The 14,878-nt window shown below is 42.8% G+C and overlaps 1 protein-coding gene across 1 annotated transcript; it reads left to right on the plus strand.

Moving 5' to 3' along the window:
- The first annotated feature begins 881 nt into the window (after window positions 1-881).
- LOC123499707 (transcriptional repressor CTCF-like) lies at window positions 882-12,434 on the plus strand. The gene is made up of 16 exons (XM_045248111.1): window positions 882-1,009; window positions 1,150-1,247; window positions 1,417-1,598; window positions 1,858-1,969; window positions 2,079-2,224; window positions 2,384-2,493; window positions 3,001-3,170; window positions 4,781-5,068; window positions 5,447-5,585; window positions 6,092-6,245; window positions 7,002-7,128; window positions 7,732-7,844; window positions 8,045-8,143; window positions 8,484-8,631; window positions 8,819-8,967; window positions 12,274-12,434. Exons 2-16 carry the CDS (start codon window positions 1,151-1,153, stop codon window positions 12,316-12,318), a joined length of 2,079 nt encoding a protein of 692 aa, XP_045104046.1. The 5' UTR covers window positions 882-1,009; window position 1,150; the 3' UTR covers window positions 12,319-12,434.
- The last annotated feature ends 2,444 nt before the right edge of the window (window positions 12,435-14,878 follow it).

The raw sequence follows: 14,878 nt of genomic DNA on the forward strand, positions 1-14,878 counted from the left end.
GACCCTGCCGTTATTCATCTTGCAGTTTTATCATCACGCGACCCGCCAGCATCCTTTATTCCCACGGCATCGGTCAGCACACCGCCTAAGCATCGGCCAGGACCACGAGCAGCCAGTAAGGGTGTGTGCAGAGGGGCGAGGAGGGCAGATAGCAGGGAGCCTGTGGTGGGTCCCCGAGGCCGCCAGTAATGCCCCCTACGTTTCACTTCTCAAAGCTTTAAATGTGACTTTGTCCGTCAGGTTGCGTGGTTGTTGTTTGAGGCCCAGCGAGAGGCACTCACTAGGGGCCCTTCACCCACGCCGGGTATGCATGAGGGCGGCGGCGAGGTGTGAAATGGGAGTAGGCTGAGGGGTGTTGAGGGATGGCCCGAGGAGAGGAGGAGCAAGCAGGCGGCGGCCATTACGTGCTGCTGCCTTTGTTGTGATGAGCCAGGCACAGGGAAGGGCCTTGCTGCCTTGCTCATCTGGCAGGAGAGTCACTGTATCCTACCTTTCCTCTCACTACTGATTGTCTGATTAGTGTGGCTTGGGGTTACAATGGGGGGAATTACCATTAGTCTTCCTGTGGCTGTTAGTATTGGCTCTTTTTCTATTACTACGTGGCAAATGATGCAAAGCTGACTTTACCCTGGCCACTGAGAACTTTGCTGTGGCAGGGACATGTCACTGTAATGGGGAAGGAGCTTTGCTACTCATCTTTCTGATTGTTACTTTTGTCATTAGGCGGGCTGGGGAGAATGTACCCTGCTTGGGCTGTTACTACTTACCACTACTGCTGTCTCTCATTATCTTGTCATAAAATAGTCCCTGACTGCCTTTTTTTTTTTATCAGAATTTGTTTCCCATTTGAATAAATCTGGGTTAATTAACATGAAGTTAGCAATAAAGGTACTTTCTTTGTTGTCCCATCCATTTATTGCACTCCTCACTCCTGGCCCACCACCTTCATTTGTCATACTCTTCTCAAGATTGATCAATCAGTGTTGAAATGTTTTTGTTTCATCATCAGGTACATTAATATCTCAGAGATGTTTTAATTTCATGGAACATTATTGACTATCCATCCTGTACTGTTGAGTTAGCACATTAATGGGAGTAAACAAGGGAAACATCGACCATTACTTAAGTAAGGTTTGTGTTTCTGTACAGGATGGAGGCAGCCCAGAGTGGCGAGGCCATTAGTGACATCCACAACTACCTGGACACATTCAACAAGGAGATACAGACAGGAGACCAGGGACCCACCAGTGAGTTGATTACCCCACTGCTTGTTTCACACCACAGTTGCTATTGTGATAATAAAACATTCCTGCTATACTGACGGTTGTTTTCATATAATTTAACAAATTGTTTGAGTAATTTACAAATTACCAATTATCTGCTTTAGAATGGCTACCATCCAGGTGAATGCTCCAGGTGATGTGGCCCAGGTGTTTGTGGACGAGTCCGGCCAATACTTCTACCAGAATGTGGACGGCAGCCAGCAGCAGATGGTGGTGGTGTCATCCTCTGACCCGGCTGAGGGCTCGGAGGGAGAGTCTGGAGGAGCAGACGGCTCCTCCGTGATGCTCACCCCTGAGGAGGACTCCCTGCATGAGGTGTGGCCAGGCTGCAGTGTGGCTTTGTCTTTCAAGAGAGTGGATGTGTGCATACTCATTTGTAGCTACATCAACATCTGCTTACTTTTGTTAATATATATACATTTTCTAGTTATAACTTTCCTCTCCTCACCCATTCTGAAGTGCTGAAGCATTGTGTTGTTATAGTATAAATAACAGTAGAAATTATTGTTGAAGTACTTTCAATTCCAAGTGGTCTATACACAATTATTATTTCTGGTTGATGGTGGCGGTACAGGAGGGTGACAGCCTGTCGCAGGGCCAGGTGGCACTCGGGGAGGATGGCACACTGCAGGTTATTCCCAGCATGCAGCAGGGAGAGGCCAACAGTCCAGTTGTTCTCAATACAGGTCAGTCTGTCAATTGGTTATGCTAACTACTGTTGGGAAATATCTTGACTAACCCAACCTCCTGTTTTCCCTTGTTCTCTCTCAAATGCTCCTCTCCTTGTGTGTGCAGGAGACAACAACCAAATAGTCACCCTGGTTCCATCTGCCACCAACCCTGGCGAGGTGAGCTATGTCCTCATTGTGGAGCAGTCCGGCGACACCGACAAGGATGACACAGTGTATGACTTCAATGAGGCAGACGAGGGACTCAGCTATGTGAGTACCAGGACGGCTCACCACTGTGTATCACACCATTGTTTCCCACCACAGTGTATACAAAAAACATGATGAAAATCTACATAAAAGCCAAATCTATATACATTGTCTATTGTATGCCTTGCAATGTGATGTCATGCACTTTTTGTTTCCTTGCAGGAGTCAGGTGAAGAGGATGACAAAAAAATGATGCGTATCATCCACAAGAAGTCCCAGACTGTCACACAAGCCCACATGTGCAACTACTGCAATTACACCAGTCCTAAAAGGTACACACATGCACCCCTTACCTGTGTACAGGACACGCCTCAGCAGTGTGGCTTGCAGTGACATATGTGCTAATTCACTTATTGTGTGTTCACTGTTTGATCTGCTGCAGTCTCTGACGAGACAGCCAGACGTTACCCTACGGAACGAGCTCAGAGCTCATTATTTCCGATCTTCAGATAGGCCTGAGACCAGGCACACACCACACACCGGGACAACAAGGTCACAGCTCCTCGATTTACATCCCGTACCTACTCACTGCTAGGTGAACAGGGGCTACACGTGAAAGGAGACACACCCAAATATCTCCACCCAGCCGGGGAATCGAACCCCAGTCCTCTGGCTTGTGAAGCCAGCGCTCTAACCACTGAGCTACCGAGCTGTGTGTGTGTGTGTGTGTGTGTGTGTGTGTGTGTGTGTGTGTGTGTGTGTGTGTGTGTGTGTCTCTCAATTATACTTTACACCTGAGACAGCAATAGCAATCAGTCACTGATCCTGCCACTCCCCAGGTACCTGTTATCACGCCACATGAAGTCTCACAGTGAAGAGCGGCCGCACAAATGTTCTGTGTGTGAACGTGGCTTCAAGACGCTTGCCTCCTTGCAGAACCACGTCAACACACACACGGGCATCAAGCCACACCGCTGCAAGTACTGTGAGAGCACCTTCACCACTTCAGGTAAGCAGGCACTTGACTTATCTGTTCATATACAGTGGAGACTCAATGAACTTAATTCATTCCAAATGGCTGTTCGATTATCAAAAAGTTTGACTACCAATACCTGTAATTCAGGTAACTCATTCTAACCTTAGTAAAACATGAAGTTTACAATAAATTTCAATGTAATTTTTTTTATAATTTTAGTTTGTACTTACTGTAAGTGAAGGCTGGTGATGAATAACATAGAAAAGGAGGGGAAAGGGTGGGAAGGAGGAGGGAGGTTATTCGTTGGGGGACGAGTCACCACCATTGAAAATGTCGGGTAATTCGTCTCCTGGTGTGATTCCTGTGAACCCACTAGTGGAGGGCTGTGGGTCACTAACACTTGCACTCTCACTAGATTCCTTATTTTCATCACTGATAAACCCTTTTGGTGCCATTGTTAGTTTCTAATGAAAAACCACTGACAGAATGCAGGAGAATGTTGTTGTTCTCTTGACAGTGGCGTAGTGGCAGGACTAGGGATGTACACCGGTACTTGGTATACCAGAATACCTGTATTTTAGTTTCAGTATTACCAGTATCAAAATGGGCAACTGGGAGCAGTAGGAAGCAAACCCAGGAACCCTTGGTTACAACCACACGTGCGGCTGTTCGAGTACAGTAATACTCCGCTTAACAAACGTTCATTTAACGAATTTCCGGTTTAACGTACTATATAAAGTTAGACCAAAAAGTCTGCATAACGTACAACCACATCTGTTTTAGCGAATTTTCTGGGTTTCAATTTGCCAGGTGAGGGACCGAACGTGGCAGCTTCGCTGTGATTGGCTAGCTCCCTGCCTCTGTCTCTAGCGCTCCTAGAGCTGGATCCAAGATTCTTTAACAACATCAGAGCAGCCTCCTGCCGCGAAATGGCATCCATGAACGTTGGAGGGACAGTGACAAGGTTGCTATCAGGTTGCTCTGAGGTTGCTGGGAACACCACCTCTGGAGGTGGTGTTACTGTCTTATATATGCATTTATGTTCACAAAACAACATTTCTATTAGCTTTTTACAAACCTTGCCTCCAGGAAAGGATTGTTTTGTAATGCATAAAGTGAAATCTTACTTGGAATACCAAAAATTAAAGCAGAGATGAGATCGGCCACAGACAAAGCGGAGACTCACAACGACTCAGCCGCTTCTTCTTGTGAGCCTTTTAGCCTGCGTGTTGTCTTTCACCACGATATTAAATTTATGTTTCCACTCCTCTATTGCCATTATTTCCTATGGGAGAATTACGTCTGCTTAACGAATTTCCACTCTACGAACAGCTTTGATATCCCCTATCCTGTTCGTTAAGCGGAGTATTCCTGTATTAGATATTTTTTCGAGTACCAGATCGAACTTTTGCATTCGAGTATTGAAAAGTTGAATTTTTAAGACATTCGATTATTGAGTCTTCACTCTAGCATTTGTCTATTAAAATTGATATGTTTGGTGTGTATTTTACTTTCATAATTTCTAATAGGAAATTAATTTCCTAAATTCTCCTTTAAAATGGAAGGAGAAATTACATTGTGAAAATAACGTACAGAAGTTGTTATGATTGCAGGTGATGGTTGTGACATGTTGTTGTTTTCAGGTGAGCTGGTCAGGCACGTGCGTTACATCCACACTCACGAGAAGCCCCACAAATGTCCGGACTGTGAGTATGCCAGTGTGGAATTGAGCAAGTTGAAGCGGCACATGAGGTGTCACTCTGGCGAGCGGCCTTATCAGTGCCCCCACTGCACCTATGCCAGCCCCGACACCTTCAAGCTCAAGCGCCACCTCAGGATCCACACCGGGGAGAAGCCGTATGAGTGTGAGATCTGCCGGGCACGCTTCACCCAGTCCAACTCCCTCAAAGCCCACAAGCTGATACACACAGGTAGTGGACACTGCCGGGGAGAAGAGAGCACTGGGTTGTGGCTGGGGAGGTCTCTGAGGTGATAGAATAGAACAAGTGTATGAAGAGAAGAGAAAGAGAAAGGAGAAAGGAATGGCTATGAATCTTGAAAGTAGTGGAAAGATGCCTATGATAATGTTTAGGCTTATGAGATAGTAGAAGTACAAAAGAATGAACTTTCATGTTTACCTACTATTTGCTAAGATACACCTCTCCTATTTTGGTTTGTTTCTTTTTAATGAGGTATCTTCAGTTTTCTTCTCTCTTTTTCCACTGTCTTTGTTAAGTAAAATATTTTCAGTTTGACACTTATGCCTCCCTAGGGATTACAAGGCTCAGTGCTACCCTTGTGTCTGACAGGTAACAAGCCAGTGTATGCCTGTGAGCTGTGCCCAACAACCTGTGGCCGCAAGACAGACCTCAGGATACACGTCCAGAAGCTCCACACCTCCGACAAACCCCTCAAGTGCAAAAAGTGTGGCAAAGCATTCCCAGACAGGTGTGTGGTGCCATGCCTGTCCTTCTCTATATACTTGTCTTCTGGAAAATTAGAGTTGTAGTGTTGTGTAGCCATCAGCCAGTTCCCTCTATAGACAAGTCTTGTTAGTACCTCTGCCACTGCCTCTTGTCACTCATCATTGTTGTTGTTGTTGACATGCTCCATTACGGACTAGTTTTATTTCTGATCCTGTCATCATAATTGTTGGAATTTATTCTACTGTCCTTTTGATTGATGTGTTCTTTTACTCAGTTGTCTTATCTACCTCCACTGTTTATGCTGCTGCCTTTAACTTTGGTTTTAGAATTAAGCATAATGTGAATGCCTACCAGATGAGTCTACTGAAAAATTACTGTTTGAAAAGTGCTCTATATATTATTGTTAAGAGGTAATCAGTCACAGTCATGAATACAGGTTTATTGCACATTTCCTTACTATTGCAGGAGCAACTTCATACGTTTAGAGTGTGTCTCCTTAGTATTACAGTTAATGCTCATTGCCTGCAGGTATACATTCAAGCAACACAACAAGAGTCATGAAGGTGAAAAGTGCTTCAAGTGTGACCTCTGCCCGTATGCCTCCACTTCTGCCAGGCATCTTGAATCTCACATGCTGGTCCACACTGAGCAGAAGCCCTATCAGTGTGACCAGTGCGACCAGGTGATCCTCAGGGGCCACACTCATGATGGATAGAATACCTTAGGACTGGGAGATGGGAGGAAGACAAGAGGCTTCAGATTTTTTCTGGAGAAGACATGGGTGATGTAGGGAGTGATAGGTGATTTATTGAAGGATGCTGAGAGTTAGAGGAAGGGAGAGAAGGCAGGAGAGGTAAGATGATGCGTTGGTGGAAATTGATGGATGATAGAAAAGTAGTACCGTTATTGTAGTAGGAGGTTATAGAATGGTGGATCTTAACCTGGAGGGCATGCCCCCCCTTAGGGAGGCATCAGTAATTTCCAAGGGGGGTGCATCCACTTGAGAAAATAACTGGAATTTTTCTAGTTATATTTATAATTTTCATAACGAGTGCATGAAAAGTTTAGGAAAATGCAAAAGTATTGTTTTTTCTAAAATTTCAAAAAATTCATTGGGGGTGTGGAGGGAAGGAGAAATTCCTAGAGCGGTCATGGTAGTAAAAAGGTTAAGAACCACTGTTGTAGAGAGATTGTTAATGGTGATGGAGTGATGGTGTTGTAATGTTTAGTTTGGATGAGCTATGGTGAGGTGAGAAAGGACATTGCAGTGGATAAAAGGACTAATTGGGTATTTTAACTAGAATCAAGGAAAGGAAAAGCATTTTGGAATACTCTATAATCTTAGTGAAAATACTGAAATACATTAATTGAAGAGTAGCATGTAAGCCTACACATGAGGTCAGCCACAATGCCACACTCACCACCCATCCCTTGACAGGCCTTCCGTCAGAAGCAGCTGCTGAAGCGTCACCAGAACCTGTACCACAACCCTGAGTACATCCCACCCCTACCACGGGAGAAGACCCAGGAATGTCCAGAGTGTGGCAAGGCATTTAGGCACAAAGGTGGGCTGCTGCACTCACTGACACATTTCTTCCTTCCAAGTGACCACATATCCTCCATATAGATTTAACTTATTACCTGCATTGTATTCCCTTTGCTGTTACACCCATACTAATGTTCTTTGTACTGATGTTGATCTCTTCATTTCATCAGGAAGACTCGTATCTATGTATATTTTTTTCTTGTGCTGGCTTCTAAAAATTTCTCCCAGTAAATAGCTGCAGATCTTATTCTTGTTCTTGCATACTCTGACCCTCATAGCCTTTCATACCCAAATTCTTTCACATTGTCTCTTATACAGTATGTGCTTTTAGTTATCTTGCAAGTCATCATGCACTCCACAAGGCCAAATACCTGTAGTGTTTTGCTTGGCATAGTCCAAGCACTCCACATTTCACTTTTTCATTTCTTCTTCTTTACATAATAGGTATATTGTACACACTTTAAATACTTTCAAAACTCATTCATCTCTCTCATCCAATATGAACTGCTTGCTTTCTGTATCTATACTCTTCACCCCCTCAGTATGAGAAATGTACTTGAGTGAGAAATTATAACCTATTATAGTTATCACCATTGTAATTCACTATTCTCACCTTCACCAGGCAACCTTATTCGCCACATGGCCATCCACGATCCTGATGCCTCTGCCCAGGAGAAGGCTCAGGCTCTCAAGATTGGCCGGCAGAAGAGGCTGCAGCTCATCAATGGCCAACAGGTGGGCTTTGCATCACTATTAAATCTTCATTGGTTTCCTCAGGTTCATCACTTCCTCATTTAGATAGTAGAATGCATTGTTGATGAAGCAATCTTTCTTGGCACTATAGTGTATTATTTTCAGCACCATTTTTCTTTTCTGCTATACAGTGACTGTTGCACTGCACTCATCTTATGTGTATTTATGTTTGTTTGGTGCAGGTGGAGATGTACACAGGAGATGTGGATGAGGATGAGATCATGGCTGTTGAGGGTCAAGATGGCAATCAGTATGTGGTTCTGGAGGTCATTCAGCTCCAGGTAAGGTGGTGCTGCTCAGCTCAGCTAAGATCATAAGACCTGGTGTTATTGTATGTTATTGTGACTGAATATTTATGGATCATGCATAAAGTTAAAATAGGAAAAGGTACAAGCCCATTAAATTTGTTGAATATCAGGAGAGGACAGTGTTTTGTGATGATCATTGATTAGGTATGTGTATTTTATTGTCATGTTAAAGTATTAAGACCATGTTGAAAGAATGGATGAGATTATGTGTAGATACTGAATCAAAAGTTTGTGAGAGGAAAAGCAAGAAAAAGATAGAGAGGTGAGTTTTTACAAATGTGTTCATAGTTAATCTTGTGTTTTGTTGCTGCAGGATGGAGAGGGCCATGTGATGATGTCAGATGGGATCCCAGTGACAGACGGTCCCCTGGATGGCACTGGTGTGGGAGGGGTCTTGAGTGCCTCCCCACTCATGGTGCCAGAGACTATAACTGGAGATCCCATTGCCACAGACTCTATAGGTGAGGTTGGCAGCCATTACATAAACCTTAACTGTGCATATATTTGTGTTGTAATGTTGAATGTTTTTCATATGGTAGGAGAGTGGCCTGACAGCATACTCTGTGGTTCTATTGGAAGTATGTTGATATTTTGTTTCCTGTGCATTGTAAAGGGCAGCTAAAAGAGATGATGTTGGTGTCATTGCAGGCTCAGTGGATGGAGCATGCCTAGTGCCGGGCTCAACCCTTCTGGAGCTGCAACACAAGAAACCAACAGAGCTTAAGACAGAGGTGGTGGGCAGTGTGGAGGCCAAAAAAGAAGTGCAAAAGGAGATGGAAACCTGCTTTGGCTTTGATGTGAGTTTGTATATTAACCTAGTTGTATTTACTTAGTTGTATATTACAGGGTTCAAGCAGGACTCATAGTGACCTGTCCCCATACCTACTTTTATCCAACTTTTCCTTAAATTTATGTATATTTTGTGCTACTACAATCTCCACCATCCTATGCAAAAAAATTAACTTTTTAATGTTCCTCAAACACTGACTTTTCATGATCTTGGAGTGTCCTCTTGTTTGTCTATCATCCTCAGTTAGTGATACCAGGTCTTGTCTTACTATCTTTTCCATACAGTTTACTATCTTACACATCGTTATTAGGTCTCCTCTCTCCCATCTATCCTTCAAAGTTGGTAGCTAGTTTCATTTCCTTCAATCTTTTTTCATAGAGAAGATCCTTTAATTCAGACACCATCTTTGTAGTGGTCCTTTGGATCCTGTCTAGTTTTCTGAAGTCCTTCTGCCTGTATGGTGACCATAACACTGCTGTTATCATAGTGGTTATGATCTTTTCATCATACTCTTTTCCATGTAATTGAATGCCACCCTGATATTTGTTAGTGTCTTGTATGTTGAAGCAAATAACCCATTTATGTGTCTTCCTGGAATCAGGGTGTCTTGTATAATCACTTCCAGGTCTTCTCTCCTTTTCATTATAAACTCTTCTCCCATTTTGTGTTCCCATGTAGATCTTCTATTACCCATTTCCATCACATGGCATTTCTTGATTTTAAATTCTAATTTTTCACTTTTGGCTCCATTCCCAGATCTTGTCAATATCACACAGTCCTTGTTGTTCCTTATTATTCTCAAGAGTTGCATTATCTGCATACAGATTTATGTAGCTATTCAATCCCTCTTGTATATCATTAATATATACTTGGAACATAATTGGTGCCAGCACAGAACCCTGTGGTATGTCTTTGGTAACTGTGCTCCAGCTTGATGGAATGTCTCTTATCATTGTCCTCATTTCCCTATCTGCTAATTAGTCTGCCAGTTTAAGATACTTCCCTGTATTCTTACAATGTGTTTTATTTTCCATAGGAGTCTTCTATGTGGTACTCTGTTGAAAGCCTTCTTAATGTCCAAATACACTGTGTCAACCCATCCACCTCTCCCTTGTATTTCATCTATTACTCTTGTATAAAAGCTTAGTAAATTTGTTATGCATAATCTCCCATTTCTAAACACAAATTGGGAGTTATTTATTATTTAATTTTCATCAGATATTCTAACCATTTTTCCTTCCCACAACATTAGTCAGTGACACTAATTTAGGGACTCATTTTTTTTTCTCCTTTGTATATTGAGACTATATTTACTCGTTTCCATTCCCTTGGTACTTTTCCTTCCAATAAAGAACTGTTAATCACATCCCAGGTTGGTTCCACCATTTGTTGTTCTCTACATTCTCTGTGTCCATCCTGACGATCCATCTAGTTCCATAGCTTTCCTTACGTCCACCTTTTCTAGTAATTTATTAATTTTCTGTTTATACACCACAATGCTTCATAACCTATTCTGCATCACTCGGTTGTTTGGTTCTACGAAGTCTCCCTTTTCATTAAATACTGATTTAAAGCTCTCATTCATAGTTCACTAATTTTTTCCATTGTTTCATATATCCTATTTCTCTTAATTAACTTAGTGATGGTCTCTCTGTTCATCATCTTTCTTATATAAAAAAAACTTGGGTTCCTCTTCACATCTTTTCACTACATCGCTTCTAAAATTTCTCTCCTCCCTTCTTATTCTAATGTATTAATTTCATGCTTCTTTATACTGCTTCCTATTTTCTTATTTTACTGCTTTCTTAAGTTTTTCCAACCTGCATCCTTACACTTCTTAGGTTTTGCACATGTAGCATTATACCACGTGTGTTTGCTCTCTTTTACTCTGTATTTGGGTACATATCTCCTTACACCCTCATTGTATTTGTCTAGGGAATATTTCATACTTCTCTTGGACTGTCTTGCCTTGCATGGTTTCCTTCTAATCAATACTACCAAAGTAATTTCTTAATCTTTTAAAATTTGTCTTAGCCTCATTCAATCTTTTTTATTTGTATCCCTAATCACATTTCAAAATTTCCTGATCTAATTAATTTTCTAGAACCACATGATCATTCTTTCCCATTGGGCTCTGATATTTTATTTTTTAACTCTCTCTCTCTCTCTCTCTCTCTCTCTCTCTCTCTCTCTCTCTCTCTCTCTCTCTCTCTCTCTCTCTCTCTCTCTCTCTCTCTCTCTCTCTCTCTCTCTCTCTCTCTCTCTCTCTCTCTCTCTCTCTCTCTCTCTCTCTCATTCTTCTTCCCTCCATATAGTCTTTCACCCATTGGCCCATTGAATTCACTATTGCCAGTTATAATACTTCTTACACCCCATTATCCAGTGTGACTGTTTACATCCATTTCTTCCCAATTTATATGTTTGCAGTTTAGATCCCCAACAAGTAGCACTCTTCTGTCATTTCTTTACATATTGTTCAGGTAATTTAGCACTTCACTTTGCACTTCTTTGTGTACATCAAGCCTCCAAGTACTAATCTTCATTGACATAAAGTTACTCTTACTACTCCTTTGCCTTCCACGTATATATCCTCTCGAGCCATTATCAATACTCCTGCTTTTTCCCTTCTGTCTCCTGCAAATGATATATCCCTGTTGTGTGTATTTACTTAGTTGTATTGTACAAAGTTCAAGCGGAGCTCATAGTGTTCTGTCTCCATGTCTCTATTTATTCAATTTTTCCTTAAAGTTATGCACATTATGTGCTGTAACAACTTCATCATTCAATGCATTCCAGTTTTCCACCGTTGTATGTTGAGAACTGTATTTTCCAATATCCTTCACACACTGCCTCATCCTAATCTTCTATACATGTGCTCTTGTCCTTCTAATCTTCTGTCACCAGCACCAGGTTTTCCTTGTCTATTTTTTCAATGCCATTTACTATTTTATACATTGTTATTAGGCTTTCCCGTTCTCTTCTATCTTGTAAAGTTGGCAGTCCCATTTCCATCAGCTTTTCTTCATATGTTAGTGTGTTCGTGTGTGTGTGTGTGTGTGTGTGTGTGTGTGTGTGTGTGTGTGTGTGTGATTGCTGGAATGTTACTGAAATTTCTTGTTTAGTTCATTATTGTTTTGGCAAGGTTTTTTTTATTCTATTGATTTTTGAGGCATCTGGTATTCCAGAAAGTTGTTTATTTAAAAACATTACTCATTGATTTTTGTTTTTAATTTTCTTCACTTATTCTTTATTTGGGTATAAAGTACTAATGCATTTATTTTATATTAATTTTAATACTTTTTTTTTTCCCCAGGATGAAGATGAGGGGCAGCAGATTCATCTAGAATTTGGGGAGTAACAGTGACAGCTTGTGTCAAGACAGCACTGCTGTTCTTCTCTTCCTGGTCCTCCTCCTCCTCCTCCTCCTCCTCCTCCTCCTCCTCCTCCTCCTCCTCCTCCTCCTCCTCCTCCTCCTCCTCCTCCTCCTCCTCCTCCTCCTCCTCCTCCTCCTCCTCCTCCTCCTCCTCCTCCTCCTCCTCCTCCTCCTCCTCCTCCTCCTCCTCCTCCTCCTCCTCCTCCTCCTCCTCCTCCTCCTCCTCCTCCTCCTCCTCCTCCTCCTCCTCCTCCTCCTCCTCCTCCTCCTCCTCCTCCTCCTCCTCCTCCTCCTCCTCCTCCTCCTCCTCCTCCTCCTCCTCCTCCTCCTCCTCCTCCTCCTCCTCCTCCTCCTCCTCCTCCTCCTCCTCCTCCTCCTCCTCCTCCTCCTCCTCCTCCTCCTCCTCCTCCTCCTCCTCCTCCTCCTCCTCCTCCTCCTCCTCCTCCTCCTCCTCCTCCTCCTCCTCCTCCTCCTCCTCCTCCTCCTCCTCCTCCTCCTCCTCCTCCTCCTCCTCCTCCTCCTCCTCCTCCTCCTCCTCCTCCTCCTCCTCCTCCTCCTCCTCCTCCTCCTCCTCCTCCTCCTCCTCCTCCTCCTCCTCCTCCTCCTCCTCCTCCTCCTCCTCCTCCTCCTCCTCCTCCTCCTCCTCCTCCTCCTCCTCCTCCTCCTCCTCCTCCTCCTCCTCCTCCTCCTCCTCCTCCTCCTCCTCCTCCTCCTCCTCCTCCTCCTCCTCCTCCTCCTCCTCCTCCTCCTCCTCCTCCTCCTCTATCAGTGCTGCATCCCTCTCATTCTGTGTAGTTTGCATGATGTGAAAACCAAAAATTCCCACCACCAATTTCCCGCTTATGTGCCACAATTAGTTTGCCTCTGTGAGGTATTTTTACAATTAATAAAACCTGGCACAGCAGCTCTGCTCTTGTTGTCTTTATTTGTAAATAAATAAAAAAAATGTGTGTATAGTACTATTTTCCTAGTGTGTGTGTGTGTGTGTGTGTGTGTGTGTGTGTAATTCACTGTTTGATCTGCTGCAGTCTCTGACGAGACAGCCAGATGTTACCCTACGGAATGAGCTCAAAGCTCATTGTTTCCGATCTTCGGATAGGCCTGAGACCAGGCACACACCACACACCGGGACATCAAGGTCACAACTCCTCGATTTACATCCCGTACCTACTCACTGCTAGGTGAACAGGGGCTACACGTGAAAGGAGACACACCCAAATATCTCCACCCGGCCGGGGAATCGAACCCTGGTCCTCTGGCTTGTGAAGCCAGCGCTCTAACCACTGAGCTACTGGGCTGTGTGTGTGTGTGTGTGTGTGTGTGTGTGTATACACACACACACACTATATATATATATATATATATATATATATATATATATATATATATATATATATATATATATATATATAAAATTGTCATATTTGTGTGTGAATGTGGATTGTCAGAAGGATGTCAGCCTGATAACTAGTTAAGAATGAAGAAGACCATTACTAAATGAAATGGCAACCAATTTAATCAAGTAGGTTAGAGATGCTTATCTCGCTACTCCTGATGACTGAGCATTGAGTAATGAGTGATGATATTACAAGTAATGGTTCTTTGTAGCTTACCATGGTGATTATAGACCTTTATGCAGAAACTGCATTCTTGCCATAAATATTCTAAAATACTACAGAGATGATTAACCAGATTGCCAAGAACATTTCTGTTTATAATGTTGAAATGTTAATCTTCCTTCTTTTTTTATGCAGGTGGGGCAACTGGCCAAAGGCAACAAAAATTAGAAGAAAAAAAAAAAAAAGGCCCATGTACTAGTTGGGTTGCTAGTTCCCGTAAAGATCAAATGAGTTATTCATTTTTCAGGGACAAATGTCTTGAAGCCACCATCTCAAAAGAAGTTAAGTCGTAGGAAGATGGAAATACAGCTAGGAGCAGGCAGGGAGTTCTAGAGCTTACCAGAAAAAGGTATAAATGATTGAGAATAATGGTTAACTCTTGCATTCGAGAGTTGGACAGAATAGGGATGACAAGAAGAAAGCCTTGTGCAGCGAGGCCGCAGGAAGAGGGGAGGCATGCAATTAGCAAGATCAGTAGAATAGCATGAAAATAGCGATAAAAGATAGAAAAGGATGCAACATTTCGGCGGAGAGAAAGAGTGGATGAGACGCAAATCTGTCAGTACCCATACTTAGAAAGTTGTATAACCTTTTTTTGATTGAGAACCCCGGTGAGTTATATAAGACACCACTTGATCCCCAGCAACCTGATATTGAACTGAATATTGTTCATTTAGTGACTGACATTAACTCAATATGCAATAGTACTGCAAAGAATATTATTAGATTAGCCATCGAGTACCTTTGGAAATCTTGTGAACCTCTGCGGTTCACGTTCGAACCTCAGGTTGAGAACCCCTGAATTAGACCCTTTTGAGAGGTATGGGCAGAAATCTTTAAGATACAATTCTGTTACGTGTGAAATAGTTTCAGGGTATACGATGTGCCTCATTATTGGAAGTTGCTTGACTGATTGGAGGAAATGA

The sequence above is a fragment of the Portunus trituberculatus genome, chromosome 50 (genome assembly GCF_017591435.1).
Source record: "Portunus trituberculatus isolate SZX2019 chromosome 50, ASM1759143v1, whole genome shotgun sequence".
NCBI lineage: Eukaryota > Metazoa > Arthropoda > Malacostraca > Decapoda > Portunidae > Portunus > Portunus trituberculatus.